Genomic DNA, 24,462 nt, shown 5'->3' on the forward strand with positions numbered 1-24,462 from the left:
ATATTGTTGAAATTTAAATGAGAGAGTTTCTTATGCCAATTCTAGCTTTCTTCAATTGATGCTCTACTCATCAGACAGATTGCAGAACCATCAGTACTTATTGAAAGCTTAGCTTCATAAATGTTACCACGCCTGTATCCTTTCAGAACAACTTTACCTTTAGATTTACTCACAATTTCATAGTGTTCTTCAAAGAAATCAACATGATAACCTCTGTCACAGATTTGACTTATACTCAGTAGGTTGTGTTTAAGTCCTGAGACCAGAGCTACTTCTTTAATTATGACATTTCCAAGATTGGTATTGCCATATCCCAATGTTTTTCCAATGTTGCCATCTCCATAAGAAACACTTGGGCCAGCTTTCTCCACAAAGTCTGATAGCAGGGCCGTATTTCCAGTCATATGTCCTGAACATCCACTGTCCAGAACTAGAATATTTTTCCTGTTGCCCTGCAATCACAAAGACCACTAATTATTAGTTTTAAGGACCCAGACTTGCTTGGATCCTTTGGCCTTATTAAGTTTGTTAACATTTGCAGCGGATTTAGCATCAGAGTTTATGTTAACATTTTTCTTATCAGAACTTACACTATCAGACTTTGAATCAGAATTTACACTAGAAGGAACAATGGAAACTTTCTTCAAAGAAGGTTTTATTTGATAATAATCATAGTACAAACTATGATATTCCTTACAAGTATAAATGGAATGCCATAAACTACCACAATGAAAACAAGGATTTTGTGGTTTGTATCTAACAGACTGACTCTTAACTCCTGATTTTGAAGGTAAGGAGTTAATATTCTTATTCTTCCTGCAAAAAGAAGCCAGATGGTTAGAACTTCCACAGTTATGACATGTTTTCCTAGGAGCATCAGGAACAGGTTTATAATTATTGCTTTTATTTATACCTTCCTTTCCATTCCTAATTTTTCTAGGTGATTTTACCTTATTTGCATTCTTAACATCTTTCAGCTTATGCTTAAGCTGCTTCTTTGTCGTTAAGCCTATGTTCACTTCAGCTGTCTTTTCCTGTTTTAGTTTGTCAGAAGTTAATTCCTTTGTAACTTCTGATTTCTCATTTTCAGACTTTACAGTTACAAACTTAACAGGTTTTAACTTTGGCTTTTGCTTATCAACAGGCTTAATTTCTTCAGTTCCTTTATCATTCTTATCTTCTCCATAACCTAAGCCCTCTTTCCAGTTTCCACTACTTAGCAAATTTTGAGTTGTTTTGCCAGAGTTAGTCCAAGTCCTGATAATCTCTCTTTCCTTTTCTAACTCAGTTTTTAGAGATTCATTCATTTTTAGCACTTCATCCCTAACATAAAAAGCATCATCTCTATCCTTCTGAGTTTGATGGAACATGACTAACTCTTTTTCTAAGAAATCATTTCTTTTCTTAAATGCAAAAATTTCAGAAGTTAATCTTTCATATGTTAAAGTTTGATCTCTATAACTAACAAACATGGTTTTAAGATATCTTCTCAACTCATTAATATCATCAGTATGAAAAGCATAAGTAGTCTGAGGTACCTTTGTTTCAGCAGCTTCAGAACTGCTCTCAGCACTTTCTTTATCAGCATTTGCCATCAATGCATAGTTTTCCTCACTTTCAGTGTCTGAGGTGTCTGTCCAGCTTTTCTGCTTTATGACAAGAGCCTTGCCTTTGTCACCTTTTACCTTCTTGCAATCAGGAGATATGTGGCCTTTCTCACCACAGTTATAGCATTTAACATTGGTGTAATCTCCTCTGTCAGACTTTCCTCCTCTGCCTTCAGATCTTCTGAAATTCTTCTTATCAGAACTTATGCCTTTCCTGGAAAACTTCTTTCCCTTCCTGAACTTCCTGTATGCAATCTTTGTGATTCCTTTCACCATAAGAGCACACAGCTTCATCATCTCCTCATCAGCATCAGTCTCAGGCAAGCTTTCAGAATCGGAGTCATCATCACTTTCAGAACTTGATGACTCAGTTTCAGACTTTATGACAAGAGCTTTACCCTTGTCTTTCCTTGAGGAAGCTGCTTTGGGGATTTCTTCTTTAGCCTTAAGAGCAACTGTCCTTGACTTTCCTCCTTTCCTCTTGCTTCTTTGTTCCATCTCTAGCTTATGAGTCTTGAGCATTCCATAGATTTCGTCAAGAGTTGTTTCATCAAGATTGTAGTTGTCTCTTATTGTCGTTGCCTTTAAATCCTAGCATTCAGGAAGAGCTAACAGGAACTTAAGGTTTGAATCTTCAAGATCATACTCTTTATCAACCAATGACAAATCATTCAAAAGTTTGACAAATTTATCATATAAATCATTCAATGACTCATTAGTCTTTGAGTCAAAGTGTTCATACTCTTGAGTGAGTATTGTCTTCCTGTTCTACTTAATTGTGTCAGTTCCCTGACACCTTGTTTCCAGAGCATCCCATATCTCCTTAGCAGTCTTGCAGTTGATTACCCTGTTTGACATTACATTATCAATGGCATTATGTAGTAAGTGTCGTACCTTAGCATCCTTAGCAATTGATGCTATATCTTCAGCAGTATAATCACTCTTCTCCTTTGGTACGGTCTTTGCTGCTTCACCTGCAACTGCAACAGCGAGCTTGGTTGGTTTGTGAGGCCCTTCCTTGATTCTATCAAGGTATTTTGGATCTGTTGCTTCCAGGAACATGGTCATCCTTACCTTCCATATGGGATATTCAGATGGTCTCAGTATGGGAACTCTGATGGTCTCATACCGACTCTGAATTTGTGTCTTTGGTGGTTTCTCAGTTTTGGTAGGCTTAGTTGGAGTTTTTGTGTCCGACATGATTGTGTTTGGATCTTTAACTGTATGTGTGTTAACAGATAGGCTCTGATACCACTTGTTAGGTCACACACACACTGTAGAGGGGGTGAATACAGTGTATAATACAATCAAATCGAACTTTAATATATTAAGTAACATAAAAACAAACTTTATTGAAACAATAAACTCTGTTACAGTATGGAACTGTTACCTCTCAGTGATGAACAAATATCACGAGAGCTGCTAGGGTTACAATGAATAATCTTCTCGAATATATGATAACACTTATAGTGTAAACCCTATGTCTGTGTTTATATACTACACAGTTACAAGATAATCGCTAATTGATATGGAATATAATTCTGCTTCCTAAAATATATCAATCAGATATCTTTTCTTCCAAGTATTCCATTCTTCACGAAATTCCTTCTTCATGCATATCTCTTCTTATGTTTATCTCGATCTTCTTCCCTTTAATCAACTACTGTCCTTCTCTGATCATCCTTCAGCACTTAAGTTCTGATATCTAACTTCTGATGATTATCTCCTGATAATATAAGTACTGATATCCTTAAGTCCTGACTTACAGTATAAGTACTGATCAACGGTTAAGTACTGATTTGTCCTGTTAAGTAAGATCTGAAATCTAAACATAAATTATATTAGCCATGATATTATCAAATATATCTAACAAACCATATGTGGTTTAAAGCAAGCTTCTCGAAAGATGGAACATTCATTTTGATGAGACAATCAAAGAGTTTGATTTTATCGAAAACGTAGATGAACCATGCGTTTACAAAAGGGTTAGTGGGAGCGCGGTAACATTTCTTGTATTGTATTGAAATAGAGTTGACACGCATAACAACATAGCAGACCCACTCACAAAACTACTTTCTGAAAGTCACTTTGATCGTCATAAAGACTAGATGGGTATTAGATACCAGAGTGATTGGCTTTAGTACAAGTGGGAGATTGAAAGGAATATGTCCTAAGTCCAATCATGTATTAGGATTTAGGAATAACTCTTTATGTAATCTGTTTTGATTTCATTGATATTAATAAAAGACTTGTTTTGTTTTTATTACGGGCTTTATCTATTTAAGTGTTTAAATAAGATATACCATAGTTTAGAGTAAAGCTTTTTATGGATTATGATGAGACCATAATAGTGAGACCTAAAAGATGATAACTCTAAACTTAAATAGTTCCTGATCATAGGATTACTAACTGGTAATTAATAATCCGCAAAGATCGGTACATACTATGTTTGCTTCATTATGAAGGATGTCTGTTCTCATAGACATTTGTGTGGTGACACTATAGCTAGTATGTAGGTGCTTATTATAGAATAAGTTTACTGAACATGACTCGCCCAGCTGAACAACTGATGGAGTTCACTCACGCGTCAGCAGTTGTTCACATAGTGATAGTTGTACAAGTATCCTTAGACTTGAGGTCATCATAGTAATCTTGTATACACTGAACTATGCTTTGGTTTAGTTCTTAGTCTCCAGGGATAATTATTAGGACTCTTCTGGGTATAGGAATTTGTACACGAAGATAATGTATGATCAATAAAGGATCTACCCCTTCCAGTGAAGGAAGCGAATGTTCAAGGCTGATCCACTTATGCTAGTTCAGGAATCTCTGGCCAGAGTGAATGAAATTAGAAAGGAGTTTCTAATGTGCATAGAACTACGCATAGTAAATGGTAAGCAAGTGATTAAATTAGATAGGCTTGACACGAGATCCATGCCTTGTATTTAATCGGGACATTGTAGGGTAGAAGGAGTTTATTGTACGGTAACTATTCACTGAATAGGTACTTGGTATTCTAAGTAGTGAATTCATATTATCCGGATAGTCGCGATATGCTGAGAAGTATCCCTCACGATGTAGAATAAATGTGATTAATTAATTAATCATATTTAATAAATTAGAGAATTTATATAAATAATGATAAAATAGTTTTATTATTATTTATTTCTACTACCGGCTTAATATTGAACCTACAGGGTCACACCATAAAAAGAGAATGATTTAATGGTGGAGGAATTAATTAATAATGGCTAAATAATTATTTATTTGTGAAATAAATAATTAATTGGCAAATTTAATAATTGATTAAATGAGATTTAATTGATTATAAATTAATTAAGAAAAGTTCTTAATATTATTAATTAAGGATTTAATTTTTGGAAATTAAATCTAGAGAGAGAATTATTTCTAAAGTGTTTAGAAAAAGAATTAATAATTAAAAGGTGTTTTAATTATTAATGAGAATAATAAATGGGATAATAATAATAATAGTTATGGGAAAATTTCAGCTGAAAATTTTGCCTATAAATATACTATTATAGACCCTATTTTTATTTCAACCCTAAAAAAACCCAAAAAGTTTGGAAAACCCAATTCTCTCCACCTCCTTCCTCCTCCTTAACATCGTTTTCTTGGTGGATACCGGTGGAGTGCTTCACACTTGAGGAGCAACTGCTAAGGATCTCTGATCGTTGTCTCCGAATTATTTTAAAGGTTAGATTCGATCCCTCGAATTTTTATTCATGATCTGTATGCTTTTATTTAGATTTTATGTGTGTAAAAGTATTTTACCTTGCCCCGCTGCATTTAAAATCCAACAATGGTATCAGAGCCAGGTTGTATGCATATAGATATGTGGTAAAAATTTCAGAATTTTATGTGCTTGTATGAATTAATTATGATTTTTACAAGTTATATTATGGATTAATTTTGTCTGATGAGAAATCATTTCTCATAATAATTTTGAATGTTGATCTGGGTTTTACAAGTGTTGTAGATCGTCTGGGTATTTTTTTCATAATTTTATGATGTATAGATTTTTTATTATGATTTTTTGAAGTTCTTGCAATTAAATTCGTAATTAAATATGTATATATATATAAATTGATTGTAAGTATGTATATAAATCTGTATTGCTGTTGTTGCTTGTCTGAGTCTGTGATGCACGGAAAGAAGATAGATAGGTACACAGATGTTAGGCTCGTTTTCCGGAAAAAAAAAAACGGCGGCTGATGCAAAAAAAAAAAAAATTAAAGGGGTGTCGCGCATTCCGGGAATGCGTTACACCCTGTGGCGCATTCACGGAATGCGTTACACCTTTTAATTGGTTAAAAGGGTTGTAACGCATCACCAGAATGCGTTACAGGTCTTGTAACGCGTTCCTGTAATGCGTTACAGCCCGACTGTCCACATTAAAATTGATTTTCTGGGAGTTTCGTAACTCCGTTTTAGGCGTGCAATATACCGTTGGATTCGTTTTTCCGAGACAAATCTAATGGAGTGATCAATTTTAGTTTATATAAAAGTTTTGAACTGTTTATATTTCCGAAAGTGTTTTGAAGCTGTTTTTAACTGTTTTTAATTGCTTTTAAATGCTTCATGTGATACATAGAGATGTATAGTGCTTAGACCAATATGCTAGATGATGTAACATGCCTCCCTTGATGTTTATTCATGTTGATATATGTGATATATGCTTAGTTTATCATGCGATGATAGATTTAGGTGAACTTAAATGAACATAAGGCGTTTGTTAGACAACCTAGTATAGTGAAATTGTTTCATAACCTTAAGAACAATATTATGAATACAATTATGAGATTCTTGTGTTTGTGAAACACGTAATTGAATATGAATTTTCGATATGAGAGAAAGGATGATTTTGTCAACAACAGATTTCTATCTGTAATAAAGGGTTATTAAGTGACGCCTCTTGACAATGCTCCACCCGATCTGGGAATCATCTGATTATTGATTATTGATTTAAAATATTTAATTTAAAAGGAAGAATCTCTTTATAATATGATTATGATTGTAACGTAATATAATCCCTCTAAAATTAAATAATATCAAGTAGTAATTGGCCAATGACACAACGGGCTTGTGTCGGTCATAGCCTTCCAACATGATAGAAAAGTAGTTCTTATTTTTGAATCATTGTCGGTTCGTGCTACAGCCGAGGGCTTTGATTTCGAAATAAGAAATACTTGTCTATTACATAGAGATGTGTACATTGAATAAGAATCTAAAGGTCGGTACGTGCCACAGCCGTGGGCCTTTGGGGACTGATTCAATTGTATGGAATGTTGGGTTTGACTTGACTTAGAATATTGAGTTTGTCGTGCCACAGCCGAGACTCAATTATTCAAGAGGCTTAAGTTTGATTAGGGAATAACATAAGATGTAATTGACAAGAGTTGTCTGCCTATTGAACATTACATGGTGGTTCATGCTACAGCCGAGGTTGTGTAATGGAATGTAGGATCCCTATTCCCACTAGCATTATGAATGCTTAATTTTTCACGTAGGGGGTTGAATAAATTAGATAAACTAGTGGGAGCCACTTATGAATAAAGACCCGATTCATATAGTGTTTTGAAATGAAATCGAATATTTGCTAAGTGTTGTTATGTGTTTATCATTTACAGATTTACTTTGTACGTTATGTCTTCTGCACTATCACTCAGGAGCATACTAGATGCTCACAAATTGACTGGTCCTAATTATGCTGACTGGCTTCAAAACTTGAGAATTGTTCTCAGGATTGAGAAGCTGGAATACGTGATTGACTCACCTAAGCCTACTGAACCTGCTAGTGATGCACATAATGATGAACATGTTGTGTATCGTAAGTGGATAGATGATGCAAATGTTGCTTAATGCATCATGCTAGCTTCCACGAACATTGAGCTACAGAAGCAACATGAGCATATGGATGCTCACACTATCCTCATGCATCTACAAGAGTTGTATGATGTGGCAGGGAGGACAACTCGATATGAGATATCGAAGGAGCTGTTCGGTTGTAGGATGTCTGAGGGATCATCTGTGAATGACCATGTACTTAAGATGATCAATTTGATTGAACGTCTTGGATAACTTGGTTTTGCCATGGATGGGGAGCTGAGCCAAGACTTGGTCTTGCAATCGCTTCCAAGTTCGTTCTCGCAGTTTGTTGTGAACTTTCACATGAATATCCATCTTCTGATAGAACTGATATTTCCTTAAGTCCTGATTTCAGTAAGAACTGATATTTCCTGTTAGTTAAGATCTGAAAACTAAACATGAAACATATTAGACATGACATCTCAAATATATCCAACAATCTCCCCCAACTTGTAAATTATGCAAGAATATACAAGTTAATAGATTTGATGATGTCAAAAACACTTAAGTTCAAATGTAATAAGAGTTTAATAAGTCTATAAATTACAACTTACAAAACATCCAGCTTTACCAACATCACTGAATCAATCTGAATCCATAATGATTCTTAACAAAATCATTTATCAGATTATCTTCAGCTTTCTTCAGAACTTCAGCTAACTGTGCTTTGACCTGCATCAAGTTCTTCTTCTTTACTGTCACCAATTTGATAAATGGCTGTTCTGAGAGCTTGAATGGATGTTCTTTCAAGTCCATCACCAAGTCTGATAACCTTAGGATGTGAAGAGTTTTCATTATAACATAAGCATCTTCCTTTCAGAATAACTTCCACCTTAGCAGAATTCTTCAGTATAGGAATTTCTCTTCCATCACCTTCAGTAATCATTGGACTGTACTGAGAAGTCTTTGTACCAGAGATTCTGAATAGATCTCTTATAGCCTTCAAAATATATTCTGACCATCTTCTTGTAACATCAGATTTTACTTCCAGAAGATAATGAATATGTTGAAGTTCTCTGATAGACTTCTTTAATACATCAGAATCAGCTAATCTATAAGTCCTTCCATCATTGAGAAATAAGATTAATTTCTCTTTCAGATTCTCCTTATCATAAGCATCTATCACAACTTGAGCAGACAACACCTTGTCGAGGTGCCTTTGTTTGATTTGTTTATATGGTTTGTCTGTCAATATGAAAAGATCTCCTGGAGTAACCTCTACTCCTATTTGAATCTTCTCTTCGTCAGAACCTAATCCAGCTCTATCTCTGGGTTGCTTGGCTTTCAACCCAAATGTAGCAAGTTGATTAATCATGAGATTGGATTTTGGTTCAACTGGAGTAGCTTTCTTCCATAACAGCTTCTTCTTATCAGCAATTGTCAATTTATTCAAATCAACTTGAGCATTGTCAGCAGTTGATGTCTTGATAGCTTGATCAGAATTTGCTGTTTCTTCTGTACCTTCTTGTCTTTTATTCTGAACAACAACTTGAGCAGTGTCAGAGGTTATTTTAGAATCTTCACTTATCTTTCTTCTTTTCAGAATTTGAACAGTTTCATCTTCAACAAGATTATCATCAGATACTTGAATCATTTTACACACTGGTTTCATCAGATCTTGAGAAGTTTTCAAGTCCAGTGACTTGGTTGGTTCATCAATTTTTCCTTGCCCTTTGTTTTTGGGATTACTCTCAGTCTGTGATCTAGTTCTGAACTTTGAAGTTTCAGAATTTGACTTTTCCTTGATCACAATGCTCTTTTCCTTTGGCCTTGGAAGTTTCTTTGCATCAGAAGCTTTAGACTTAGGATTTGTCTTCTCAGCAGCAAATCTAGCTTCTTCCTCCTTGAGAGTTTCTAAATCCATTCCTGGATTGTGTTTCAGAAATAATCTTCTTGCTATCTCCTCATCAAGTGTCTGGATTTTAGGATCTTTGTAATAAACAGTAGTCTGCTTCCCTTTTAACTTTAGAGTTTGCAAGAACTTCTGAAAGTCTTCAGATCCTGACTTAATCAGAATATCAGAACTTGACATCAGACTTTGCTTATCACCACTTGATTTCAATCTTTGAGCATTCACAGCATCATAACTTGACTTGTTCTGAATAGAATATTCTCCTTAAACTTTTCTTTGACCTCTGCTCTTTTCAGAGTTTCCCTGGTCATCACCTTTATCATCCTTTTTCTTCAGTTGTTGAGTAGGTGAGCATTTGGACTTAACTACCTTCTCCCCCTTTTTGGCATCATCAGGAAGTAAGAGAGAAAGAAGAAGTTCAACTGAAGATTGGATTTCATCCAATTGAGCGTTCTGAGAAGCTTGATTAACCAGAACCTCGGCAATTTGGGCCTGTTGCTTCTCTTGAGTTTTCTCAATGGCTGCAACGTTTTCAGAAATAGGTCTGATATACCTGTTTTTGTCAATCTTGAGCACCTGATCGAGCTTATCAGCTTGTTCTCTGAGTGTATCAACCTTTTCATGAGTAGCAGTATGTAGACCTTGAAGATGTTTTGTAGACAGAGCTGTGATCTTGAGTTGTGTCTTGAAATCAGCATTTGTGAGCAACTCATCAGCTTTTGCAATATGCTCTGTCAGAATTCTAGAACATGGAATAAAATCTGATTCATTCCACTTCTTGGTCCACTTAACACCTCTGTGAGTATCCTCCCAAGAAATAGGTGCTTCCTTTTCAACAAATTTCTTCACCAATTCTTCCTTGCCCAGAATAGGTACTGGAGTCTCAGCAGAAATACTGTTATCAGAACTTGAGGAAGACTCATTCTGTTTTGATAGCTCAACAGTGTGTGAAGCAACTAGAGATTCAGGAATTACATCATCTAAATTCTGATCAGCAGAATTTATCTCCAGAGTTGGTGTCTTTGATGTAGATGGAGCTTCCAGATAAAGAACTTTAGGTATATTCAAATTATGAATATCTATTTCAGAATTATCAGTTTGTTCTTTAGCATCATCTGTAGCTTTAATAAGAGAGACAGGAGGGGTAACAACTGTGTCATTAGCAGTGTCTTTGGCTTGAGCTGGAAGGGCTTCAATAATAATTGGTTCTTATGAGATCAGAGATTCCTGATCCCCTTCCTCAGCTTCTTCAGTATCTTCTGATATAGCCTTAGCCAAATACCTCTTTACCTTCATTTTCTTCAATCTCCTTGCCAATGAAGGAGTTGCTTCAGCAGCATCAGAATTTACAAATTTCCTTTTCAAAGTATCAGAACTTTGAGCTGCTATTTCTTTCTGAGAAGTAACAGTCTCAGCTTCAACTATCTCAGGTTCAGATGCATGAACTCGTGCTTCAATTGTTTCCTCAAATCATCAAAATTTATTATTGACCATTATTAAATCAAAACATTCATCACAGGATAAAGTTAAAAAAATGATGAAGTAAAGATTAACAAGTTGCAATTAAAACATGCACAGTTATATAATTTGAGAAACAAAGAAAAAATCTTGCAATTAAAGGAAATTTCATTAATATATCAGATGAGTACATTTCATGAAATTTATCAATTACATGCAAAAATTACAAGATAGTTCTATTCTAAGATTCTTAACATCAACAGCCTTAGTCCTAGTCTAAGAAGACTGACAAAGCTGAAGGTGAAGAGAAACGAATGGATGACAATTAATTCTTCTTCCTATTTTCAACAAAGAGAACAACAAGATGAATGATTTGCTCCTGTTGTTTAAGAATACGAAGATGAACTTCTCTTTGGAAAGACAGCAGATCATTTTGAATATTGCCCGGAAGTTGATTCCAGATGTCGAATGAAATGCTGTTGATATGATATAGAGTCGGAATTCCATTTCGAAAAATGGTCACAGTTTCTGTGCCATAGCAGTAAAACCAACTAAAATGTGCCATTGTTTGAGAGAAGTGAAAAGATGTGATTTTACTGATGAATGATCAGTCATTTAAATAGGCAATTGAATACCAAGGGACGCGAGGAGTTTTTAAAAATTACAAGTAAAAAAAATGATCCCTCAACTTCCTAGACTGATGTGTAATAATAACAGTCAGTAAAAGATCTAAAGCAAGAGTTAATGGGCACGAGAAATGATTAACAATTATTGTGCACATGCAATTATTCAAAACCAACACGTTAACCACTAACCCGTAATGATTATGACTATTTTTAACTTACCCAAATTTATGCTGATTTAAATATGACTGTTTCAGATTTTACCATAAATAAGTCAAGTAAAGAAAAATGTCACGTAAGCATCAAAAATTCCATCAGGATTTAATATCAGAACTTAACTCATATCAGATTTTAACAGTCATCAGAACATGGCTTCTGTACTCAAATAGTGAATATCTTTTTCTGTGATTCTTCATACAAATACTGACTTGTTTTCTTCAGAGTTTAATCATCAGAACTTCCATCAGAACTTGTCCTCAGAAATTATGCAAATGACACTTAACTGTTTGTCAAAAACAACTTAATCATCACAGTAATTTTCATCATTCATATGGAGTGAAAGTGTGTGCATTAAGCAAAATATCAGATAAAGATTAAAGTCTGATCAACTTCAGTACATCTTAGAAATAAGGCATAACTAAGAAAAATGCTTAAAATCTGTCATAAGTCATGGTGTCTACTATAGAACAAATTTATGCAAGAGTCCACCTCAACTGTTTGTGCTCATTTTATGCATCTTTTGAAATTCCTTTTTACAGTGGCTTCTCAGGGTAAGTGAGTCACGACTGCTTATCAGAATTTATGCTGTTATCAGAGTATTTCTCCAGTAATCATAGAGTGTGAAAAGTCACCAAATTTTTTTTTGCTTTTGTAATGCATATTACTTAATACCAGCAATGCACTTGGGTCTTCCCTTTCATATTTTTACTCTACATCTCAAAGGAGTACCTGACTTTTATTCTTTTCTTTTCTTTTGATAAGTGAGGCTTATCAGCACTTAGTTCATTCTTAAGATTTACTGACAACAGAATTTGACAGATAAGAAACAAGAATCTAGTTTGTGACTTAGTAATAAGATACACAAAGTAAACTTGACTAAGCTCAATATCAGAATCTGTTTGTGTTAATGAGTTTCCACATAAACAACTAATTCAAACATGGGATTTCTAGTATGTTAAAGACTACTAGGTTAGCATCTAGCACAGTTATCCTCATTGGATTGAATAGCCACACAACATTTAAAACGCTTATCAGAGTATATAAATCCACATCAGATAATAATCAGCATTTAATGAATTTTCAAATTAAGCACATATTACATATAGATAATACAATATGTAAACACTGATCATAAAGTCTGATGCATGAGAACAAAAACTAAGCAGATTTAGAGAAAGAACCTGAAACCATTCAAAGTTCATTTACCAATCTTATAAAAGTAGCTTCACATAATGGTTTTGTGAAGATATCTGCTAGCTGTTGATCTATTGGAACAAAATGCAATTCCACTGTACCTTCATCCATATGTTCCCTTATGAAATGGTACCTTATGCTGATGTGCTTTGTCATTGAGTGTTGAACTGGATTACCTATCATAGCAATAGCACTTTGATTATCACAGTAAATAGGGATTTTAGAAAATTCTAACCCATAATCCAGGTACTGATTCTTCATCCAAAGAATCTGTGCACAATAACTTCCTGCAGCAATATATTATGCTTCTGCAGTTGATGTGGAAATTGACTTCTGTTTCTTGCTAAACCAAGTAATCAGTCTGCCTCCAAGAAATTGGCAGCTTCCACTAGTGCTTTTCCTGTCTATTTTGCATCCTGCAAAATCTGCATCTGAGTAACCTATTAGCTTAAAATCTGATTCTCTAGGATACCACAATCCCAGATCAGCTGTACCCTTAAGGTACTTGAAAATTCTTTTCACAGGTATTAAGTGAGGTTCTCTTGGATCAGCCTGAAATCTTGCACAAAGACAGGTAGCATACATGATATCAGGTCTACTTGCAGTTAGATAGAGTAATTAGCCAATCATACCTCTATAGTTAGTAATATCTACTGATTTACCAGTATCCTTATCTAACTCGGTTGCAGTGGTCATGGGAGTGGATGCAGTTGAACAATCTTGCATTCCAAATTTCTTCAGTAAATTTCTGGTATACTTGGATTGACTGATAAAAGTGCCTTCTTCAGTTTGCTTGACTTGAAGGCCCAGAAAATAGCTGAGTTCTCCCATCATACTCATTTGATATCTTGACTGCATTAGCTTTGCAAACTTCTCACACAGTTTGGAATTAGTAGAACCAAATATGATATCATCAACATATATCTGTACCAAAAGTAAGTCATTTCCATGGTTGAGGTAGAATAAAGTCTTGTCAATTGTGCCTATGTGAAATCCACTTTCCAGAAGGAATTGAGCTAAAGTCTCATACCATACTCTTGGAGCTTGCTTAGGGACATAAAGTGCTTTGTCAAGCATGTAGACATGATTGGGAAATTTAGGATCTACAAAGCCTGGAGGTTGTTCAACATATACCTCTTCTTCCAATTCTCCATTGAGAAAAGCACTTTTTACATCCATTTGAAAGACTTTAAACTTCTTGTGAGCAACATAAGCCAAAAAGATCCTTATGGCTTCTAATCTTGCAACTGGTGCAAATGTTTCATCATAATCAATACCCTCCTGCTAAGAGTAACCTTTAGCAATCAGTCTTGCTTTATTCCTTGTAATTATGCCGTCACTGTCAGTTTTATTTCTGAACACCCATTTTGTACCAACAACTGATCTATTCTTTGGTCTTGGCACTAGGGTCCAGACTTTATTTCTTTCAAATTCATTTAATTCTTCCTGCATTGCTTGCACCCAATCAGCATCTTGAAGAGCTTCTTCCACTTTCTTTGGTTCAGTCTGAGATAGAAAAGAATAATAGAGACATCTATTTGAAGTTGCAGTTCTAGTTCTGACACCTGCTTCAGGATCTCCAATGATTAAATCAGGTGTATGTGCTTTAATCCACTTCCTTGCAGATGAAAGTTGACCTCTAGAACTGGATCCTCCCCCATGATCCATGCTGTCTCCATCAGCATTTTATGATTCTCCCCCTGTAGTTATGCTCTCTGAGACTTCAGAAATTGAATTTGATTTTTCAGGAGTTGAAAAATCAGAGCTTCCAGAATTATCAGAATTTGGCTCATCAGAATTAGATGAATCAGAACTTGAAGAGCCAGTGACAGGTTCTGATGCTTCTCAAGAGTCTTGAGATGTGGTAGGATCTTTAGCTTGCTCCCCCTGAACAGGTGCATTTTCCTTTGGAGTTGTTTCCACAGTTTTAATGACATCAGAACTTACAGGATCAGAATTTTCAGAATCAGTATTTAAATCTTCATTCTCAAATCTCAGTTGATCATGATCATCAAAATCTTCAAGTCCAGTAATCTTCTTATCATCAAAAGAGACATTGATAGATTCCAAGACAACTCTTGTTCTCAAATTGTAGACTCTGAAGGCTTTTGTGTAAAGTGGATATCCAACAAAAATTCCTTCATCAGCTTTTAGATCAAATTTGGAAAGCTGTTCAGGATGAGTCTTAAGAACAAAACACTTGCAACCAAATACATGAAAGTATTTCAGATTTGGCTTCTTCTTCTTCACCATTTCATATGGTTTTTTTCCATGCTTGTTTATGAGTGTTGCATTTTGTTTAAAACAAGCAGTCTACACAGCTTCAGCCCAAAAATAGGTTGGAAGCTTTGCTTCATCAAGCATTGTTCGTGCAGCTTCAATGAGAGTCCTGTTCTTTCTTTCTACAACTCCATTTTGCTGTGGAGTTCCAGGTGTAGAAAATTCCCGTTTAATTCCATGATATTTGCAGAACTCTTCCATGAATGAATTCTTGAACTCAGTGCCATTATCACTCCTTATAATTTTAACAGAATCTTTGATCAATTTATCCAGCTGTCTGACATGATCAGTTAGGGTAGATGCAGTTTTAGTCTTCTTGTGCAAGAAGTACAACCATGTGTACCTTGTGAACTCATCCACTATAACCATAGCATATTTCTTCTTTGCGATAGACATGACATTGACTGGACCAAATAGATCAACATGCAGTAGGTGATAAGGCTCAAGAATTTATGACTCAGTTTTGCTCTTGAAAGAAGATTTTCTTTGTTTTGCCTTCTGACATGAATCACAAAGGCCATCAGGAGCAAATACTGTTTTTGGCAGTCCTCTCACAAGATCTTTCTTTACAAGCTCATTTATATTGTTGAAATTTAAATAAGAGAGTTTCTTGTGCCAATTCTAGCTTTCTTCAATTGATGCTCTACTCAACAGACATATTGCAGAACCATCAGTATTTGTTGAAAGTCTGGCTTCATAAATGTTACCATGCCTGTATCCTTTCAGAACCACTTTGCCTGTTGAATTACTTATAACTTCACAGTATTCTGCAAAGAAATCCACATGATAACCTCTGTCACAGATTTGACTTATACTCAACAGATTGTGTTTAAGTCCTGAGACTAGAGCTACTGATTCAATGATGTCATTCCCAAGATTGATCTTGCCATATCCCAGAGTTTTCCCAATGTTGCCATCTCCATAAGAAACTCCTGGGCCAGCTTTCTCCACAAAGTCTGATAGCAGGGCTTTATTTCCAGTCATATGTCCTGAACATCCACTGTCCAGAACTAGGATGTTCTTCCTGTTGCCCTACAATCACAAAGACCACTAAAGGTTAGTTTTAAGGACCCAGACTTGCTTGGATACTTTGGCCTTTTTATGTGTGTTAACATTTGCAGCGGATTTAACATCAGAGTTTATGCTAACAATTTTCTTATTAGTATTAACATTATCAGACTTTCCATCATACTTTACACTAGAAGGAATTAAAGTAACTTTCTTCAAAGAAGGTTTTATCTGATAATAATCATAGTACAAACTATGATATTCCTTACAAGTATGAATGGAATGCCACACACTACCACAATGAAAACAAGGATTTTGTGGCTTAAACCTAACAGATTGACTCTTAACTCTTGACTTAGAAGGTAAGGAGTTTATATTCTTATTCTTCCTGCAAAAAGAAGCCAGATGGTTAGAATTTCCACAGTTATAGCATTTCTTTCTAGGAGCATTAGGAACAGACATATAATTGTTGCTTTTATTCACACCTTCCTTTCCATTCCTATTTTTCCTAGCTTCCTTTACCTTGTTTACACTGGTAATCTCTTTCAGCTTATGTTTAAGCTGCTTCTTTATCATTAAGCTTATGTTAACTTCAGTTGGTTTATCCTGTTCTAATTTGTCAGAAGTTGACTCTGCTATCACTTCTGTCTCAATATCTTTCATCTTTTCAGAATCAGACTTTACATTTTTAGCTACAAATTTAACAGGATTTACCTTTGGCTTAGTAGTCTGTTTAACAATAATTGGCTTAACTTGTTTAGTTCCTTTTTCACTTTTCTCATCTCTATAACCTAAGCCCTCTTTCTAATTCTCACTACTTAGTATATTCTGAGTTGTTCTGCCAGAGTTAGTCCAAGTCCTGATAATCTCTCTCTCCTTTTTTAACTCAGTTTTTAGAGATTTATTCATTTTTAGCACTTCATCTCTCACATAGAAATCATCATCTCTATCCTTCTGAGTTTGATGGAACATAACTAACTCTTTTTTTAAATAATCATTCCTCTTTTTAAAAGCAAGATTTTCAGAAGTTAATCTTTCACATGTTAAAGTTTGATCTCTATAGCTAATAAACATGGTTTTGAGATATAATCTTAACTCAGTAATATCATCAGTATGAAAGGCATAAGTTGTTTGAGGTACCTTTAACTCAGCAGCATCAGAACTGCTATCAGCATTTGCCATCAAGGCATAGTTCTCCTCATCTTCAGAATCTGAGGTGTCTGTCTAGTTTTTCTTCTTTGTGATAAGTGCCTTGCCTTTGTCACTCTTTCCTTTCTTGCAGTCAGGAGATATGTGGCCTTTCTCACCACAGTTGTAGCATTTGACATTTGAGTAATCTCCTCTGTCAGACTTTCCTCATTTGCCTTCAGATTTTCTGAAGCCCTTCTTATCAGAACTTCTACCTTTCCTGGAAAACTTCTTTCCTCTTATGAATTTTCTGTAGGCTATCTTTATGATACCCTTCACCATAAGAGCATACAGCTTCATCATCTCTTCATCAGAATTTACTTCAGGTAGACTTTCAGTTTCTGAATCATCATCATCAGAACTTGATGATTCTGAATCAGAGTTTATGATGAGAGCCTTTCCTTTTCCTTTCTTTGAGACAGCCACTTTGGGGGATTCCTCCTCAGCATTAAGAGCAACTATTCTTGACTTTCTCCCATGTCTCTTGCTTCTTTGATCCATCTAAAGTTCATAAGTCTTGAGCATTCCATATATTTCATCGAGAGTAGTTTCATCAAGAGCATAGTTATCTCTTATAATAGTAGCTTTCAAATCCCAACTTTCAGGAAGAGCTACAAGGAATTTTAGATTTGAATCTTCAATGTCATATTCCTTGTCCACCAGTGACAGATCATTCAAGAGTTTTACAAACTTGTCATATAAGTCAGTTAATGACTCATCACTTTTCGAGTCAAAGTGCTCATACTCTTAAGTGAGTATAGTCCTCCTATTTTTCTTGATTGCATCAGTTCCCTGACACCTTGTCTCCAAAGCATCCCATATCTCCTTTGCAGTCTTGCATTGAATTACCCTATTTGACATGACATTATCAATGGCACTATGCAGCAAATGCCTTACCTTTGCATCCTTGGAAATAGATGAGATATCTTCAGCTGTGTAATCACTTTTCTCCTTTGGTATGGTCTTTGCTGGCTGATCTGCAACTACAACAGAGAGCTTGGTTGGCTTATGCGGTCCTTCATAAATTCTTTCAAGGTATTCTGGATCTGTAGCTTCCAGAAACATAGCCATCTTCACTTTCCATATGGGATACTCAGACGGTCTCAGCATGGGAACCCTGATAGTCTCATATCGACTATGGGTTTGAGTCTTTGGAATTTCTTCAGTTTTAGCGGGCTTGGTTGGATTTTCTGCTTCTTCAGACATGATTGTTTTGGATCTTTACTGTATGTGTGTTAATAGATAGGCTCTGATACCACTTGTTAGGTCACACAATACTGTAGAAGGGGGTTGAATACAGTGTAGAATACAATCAAATCGATTTAAAGAACAAGTAACAGAAAACAGATGTATTCGATATAACAAACTCTGTTACAATGGAACTGTTCTCTCTCAGTGATGAACAAATATCATGAGAGCTGCTAGGTTACAATATATGATCTTCTCGATGATAGTAACTCTTATAGAGTAAACCTATGTCTGTGTTTATATAGACACACAGTTACAAGATAACTTCTAGTTGATATGGAATATAATTCTGTCTCCTAAAATATATCAACCAGATATCTTATATAATTCTTCTAGTCCTTGAACTCTTTCCATGCATATCTTATTCCGTATTAGTTTCGATCTTCTTTCCTATAAATCAACTTTCTTCCTTAACTATCAGTCCTCCAGTACTTAAGTTCTGATATCCATCTTCTGATATTATCTTCTGATAATCTAAGTCCTGATATCCTTAAGTCCTGACTTCCAGTAAGTCCTGATTTCAGTAAGAACTGATATTTCCTGTAGTTAAGATCTGAAAACTAAACATGGAACATATTAGACATGACATCTCAAATATATCCAACAAGGTAAACATCTAACAAATGTGATGCATTGATACCGTTATCAATTTAATTAAATTTCATATATCTGATCATTACCATTAATAAAAAACAGAAATTTCAATGGAATTCGGTGGATATGATTCTAACGAAGAATTTGATCTTCACACTAATGGTATTATGGTAAACTGATTTTGTAACTGCATTGAATGTAATATATTGATTCCTTTATATTGTGTTTTTTAATCATCTTTGACAGACCTACGACAAGGATATATGGATCTTGGAAAGCCAGATAAACTTTGTCCATACTGTAAAGCAATTATGTGGAATAATAATTGGAATAACAAATCAAACAAGCATGTGTCACCAACTTTTTCTGTTTGTTGTCGGAATGGGTAGGTCCAGTTACCACCGGAGAAACCTACTCCTCCTTTTTTAGCTAAATTGTTATCTGGTGGAAAGAAAACTCAGCATTATAAAATAAAGATCCGGATATACAACTCACTGTTTGCTTTTACATCAATTGGAGGTAAAATTGACAATAGTATAAATAGAGGAGGATCTCCTTACATTTTCAAGCTCTGTGGTCAAAATTATCATTTAATTGGAAGCATATGCCCGACGCCTGGTGAATCTCCAAAGTTTTGTCAGTTGTACATATATGATACTGAGAATGAAATCGAAAATAGAAAGCGAGCGGTTCCTGGTAGCAATTCTACATATTCAAACATTGTAAAAGGTCTTCTTTTGATGCTTGATGAGAATAATTGATTGGTTAATAGCTTTCATATGGCTAGAGACCGGTTCAAAAACAATGAACCTAAGGAAGTTGAGTTGGAATTAATTTCATGTAAAGCAGCGAATGGTAGATCTAATAATGTTGGACCTTCTAACGAGGTTGGTGCTTTGATTGTTGGTGACCTAGAAGACTCATGCGGAACCCGAGATATTGTTGTTCAGATAAAAACTAAACAGCTTCAGAGGATTTTCGAGACCAATGCCCATTTCATGCCTTTACAGTATCCTTTACTTTTCCCTTATGGTGATGAAGGATTCCAATTGAAAATTCCATTAATGGGAAAAAATGGTGGTCCACCTCCCAAAGTTATTGAAGGTGATGATGATGGAGAGGAATCAAAACAGAGATGTTATGTTTCAATGGGGGAATATTATGCCTACAAACTCATGATCAGACTAACTGAAGGTACTACATTACTGTTATAAACGTTAAAAAAAACTGTCAATTTTATTATACTGTCATATAGGAATGTAAATTGATGATATCTATATACAGATTGTAGATTGGTATTAATAAGATTTTAAAATTTATTCTGTAGGATTAACTCTTCGCTTGAGTGGTCGTTTATGGCAATAATATATTGTTGATGCATTCACCGCAGTTGAACAGTACCGCCTGGAATGGATTAAACAGAATCAAAAAACTATTCAATCTGATCTATACAATTCAATATTGGACTCCTTGAGAAAAGGTGATTCTGATACAACATGGCAAGGGAATAATGTAATTTTACCTGCTACATTCACATGTTCTCGGAGATATATGTCCCAGTATTTTAAGGACTCTCTTTCTATATGTCGTAGTATTGGTCATCCATCATTCTTCTTGACAATGACCTGCAACACTAAATGGCCAGAAATTCAGAGTATACTCCAACATATGACGGACGTTAATGTTGCAGATGCTCCAGATGTGGTTGCCCGTGTTTTTAAAATGAAGCTAGATCAATTGGTTGATTTAATAAAAAATCAAAATTACTTTGGAAGATGCACCGAACGTGAGTATTTTAACGCTTTTACAAAACAACCTATAATAATTGATCTTACACTATATTCTGTACTAATGTATTAATTTTTTTGTAACAATTATGTATGTGATTGAGTTCCAGAAAAGAGGATTACCTCACACTCATATGTTAATTTGGCTACATCCTGATGATCGTCCCAATACGATAAAGTAGATTGATGATTTGGTGTGTGTTGAAATCCCGCATAAGGAAACTGACCCGACCGGGTACAATGCTGTTAAAAATTACATGATACATGGGCCATGTGGACAGGATTTTTTGTATTCTCCGTGTATGTCGGATGGAAAATGCGGTCGTCATTTCCCAAAGAGGTATATTCAAATCAATTACATGATACATAACCATTTGGACATACTTTTATGTATTTGTAATGAATTATCCAATGTTTTTTTGGAAAAAATATCATCATTATGGTAAATATAAAAGGAGACCTAATTATATTTGTGTTTAAACCAATTTTACACATAGGTACAATGGTCACACATTCTTTGATGACTGGATTTCCAGTTTATCGGAGGAGAAGGATGGACAGGACTGTTGAGAAGAATAAACATCAACTGGACAATCAATTTGTTGTACCTTATAATCGTGATCTGTTACCACGCTTTCAGTGTCATATGAACTTGGAAATCTGCAACAATTATCGCTCTTTGAAATATCTATTCAAGTATTATTTGAAGGGACATGACACAACAATAATGATGATACGGAGGAAAAAAGGATTGCCTTTAAATTCAGAAAAGGTTAAAACTATTGATGAGGTGAGACATTTTCTGGATGGTCTTTACGTTTGTGCATCCAAAGCTGCCAGGAGATTATTAGGATATTCGTTATTGTTATCCTTCCGTTGAGCGTTTGCCCATCCATGTAGAAGGAGGCAGAAATGTTACCTTCAATGTTAATGACACTTTGGAAGAAGTAGCAACTAAGGCATCAAACAGGAAAAGTAAGTTAGAAGCATGGTTTGTGGCCAATAAAACTATTCCCGGTGCTCGGGATTACACTTACCAGGAGTTCCCACGAGGTTTTTCTTGGCTACCTGGGCATTCTAAGTGGAAACAATGTGAAAGAGGAATTGTCATCGAAAGGTTAACAGAAGTTCATGCATCACAAGGAGATACATTTTTTTTTAGAATGCTTCTTTTGCGCAATAAAGGTGTAACTTCTTTTCGTGATTTGAGAACTATTAATGGTCGAACATATAACACATATAAAGAAGCATGTGAGGTACTTGGTCTCCTTAAGGATGACAATCAATGACACTCTGCACTTCGAGAAAATGCGGAATCTGGCATGCCTTTTCAGCTTCGTTCAATGTTTGTTCATATATTGACCAACTGTCCAGTAGCAGATCCTCTTAAATTATGGACCGATAACTGGAATTTTTTATCTGGTGACATTTTATACAACAAACGGAAGAAGTCCGGTAATGTGGTGCTCAAACTTTCCGACGCAGGAGAACTATACACTTGCAGGTACTTTTTAAATATAATTATTCACATATAGTTTATCTCCATGTTTTTCCAAAATAATTAACTTCAACATATGCATGTTAACTGGAGTATTTGATGATAACATGACAGAGGTAGAAAAGCTGTTAAATGGTGTTGGCAAGTCTCTAAAAGATTTTCCAAATATGTCATATCCAGAAGATATCTACATGCATAGTACGACTAACCGGCTAATTGAGGAGGAGACTGGATATGACAAGAATCAACAATTTGAAGAGCATTACAAAAACTTTCAGAGTTTAAATAGTGAGCAACTACAGGTGTACAATTCAGTATTAGAAGTTGTCAATAAAGGAAAAGGAAGTGGCGGATGTGGAAAGACATTTCTATGGAAAACATTATGCTGTCGTTTGCGCAGTGAAGGCAAAATAGTACTTCCAGTAGCATCATCCGGCATAGCTGCAACACTTCTTCCGGGTGGTAGAACATCTCACTCTCGATTTCACATCCCGCTAAAATTGGATCGATACTCTGTGGCAGGTATTAAGCACGGATCTGACATTGCTGAATTAATAAAGAATACCAGTTTAGTCATATGGGACGAAGCTCCAATACAACATCGCCATGCTTTTGAATCTGTTGATCGCTGCTTTCGAGATATAATGGCATCAGTTCATCCTAGAAATAAGAATATTCCATTTGGCGGAATAACGGTTGTTTTTGAGGCGATTTTCGGCAAATCTTGCCTGTTATTCTAAAGGCTTCTAGAACAGAAGTTGTGCAATCTTCTGTTAGCCAGTCAAGCCTCTGGAACCATTGCAAAGTTTTTGTGCTCCACCAGAATATGCATCTAGGATGCAGTATGAATGCTGAAGAGAACCAGAAAATTACAGAATTTGCAAAATGGGTTCTTGATGTTGGCGACAGCAAGGTGCGGAATATACATCCAGATAACATTTATAAGGATCCAGAAATCATCATTCCTAGGATATATTTGGTGGAAAAGAAAACCAATGCAGTGAAAGATATTGTTGATGTCACATATCCATATTTTACGAAAAACTACACTACTGAATCATATCTCAAGGAAAGAGCCATCCTCACGTCGATAAATGCAATTGTTGATGAAGTAAATTCTCATGTTTTAAATCTAATTCCAGGTATCACGCATTCTTACCTTAGCCAAGATTCTATTGATACTGAGACGGGAAATGATGATAATGACTATGAATCTTCTTTCCCAATTGAGTATCTCAATTCAATTAATATGCCTTCCATTCCGAAGCATGATTTGAAATTAAAGGTAGGAGCTGTAGTCATGTTGATGAGGAATCTTAACCAGATATTGGGTTTGTGTAATGTTACACGAATGGTTTTGACAAAAAGTTTGAAGAACAGTGTGGAGTGCCAACTATTAATAGGATCCCATGCAGGCACAAAGGTTACTAATACCAAGGATCGAGATAGAACCGACTGTTACACACTTTCCTTTTGTTTTCAAGAGAATTCAATTCCCTTTGCAAATATGTTTCGCAATGACAATAAACAAAATCCAAGGTCAATCACTTCAAACCGTTGGGCTTTTCTTGCCAAGACCTGCATTTTCTCACGGACAGCTGTATGTTGCCGTTTCAAGAGTCACTTCTCCAGATGGGTTGCATATTTTAATAGAAGGCGATAACAGGAAGACATGTAATTTTACTGCTAATGTAGTATTTGATGAAATGTTTTATAATCTTCATGTATCAATATAGCATAATTGGTATTTTGATTCCATGTAATGTAGAGTGATATAGAAATTATGTTTTTCAGTTATCTTATCCTATTTTTATTGATCATAATCATTTACATGTGTATATCCTCTTACCATAATGAAAATTATATTTATATATCCAGCTCAGGAGTCTATTTATATTTCATATATTTCTTATATTAACACAAAGAAAATTGTATTTCACATAATTCTATTTTTACAATGAGTTAGCTAAAGACAGAAATTTTAAAAATTTATTTTAATAAAAAAACACCTACAATTTTT

General features: G+C 35.1%; 2 protein-coding genes across 2 annotated transcripts; both read left to right on the top strand.

Moving 5' to 3' along the window:
• The first annotated feature begins 19,936 nt into the window (after window positions 1-19,936).
• Window positions 19,937-22,233, top strand: LOC141660692 (uncharacterized). The gene is made up of 5 exons (XM_074467680.1): window positions 19,937-20,351; window positions 20,548-20,943; window positions 21,226-21,284; window positions 21,585-21,753; window positions 21,845-22,233. Exons 1-5 carry the CDS (start codon window positions 19,937-19,939, stop codon window positions 22,231-22,233), a joined length of 1,428 nt encoding a protein of 475 aa, XP_074323781.1.
• A 169-nt stretch (window positions 22,234-22,402) lies between these two features.
• Window positions 22,403-23,182, top strand: LOC141660693 (uncharacterized). The gene is made up of 2 exons (XM_074467681.1): window positions 22,403-22,448; window positions 22,557-23,182. The coding sequence occupies exons 1-2, from the start codon at window positions 22,403-22,405 to the stop codon at window positions 23,180-23,182; spliced, it is 672 nt and encodes a 223-aa protein (XP_074323782.1).
• Window positions 23,183-24,462: the final 1,280 nt, after the last annotated feature.

Source organism: Apium graveolens, chromosome 5, assembly GCF_009905375.1.
Source record: "Apium graveolens cultivar Ventura chromosome 5, ASM990537v1, whole genome shotgun sequence".
NCBI classification, from domain to species: domain Eukaryota; kingdom Viridiplantae; phylum Streptophyta; class Magnoliopsida; order Apiales; family Apiaceae; genus Apium; species Apium graveolens.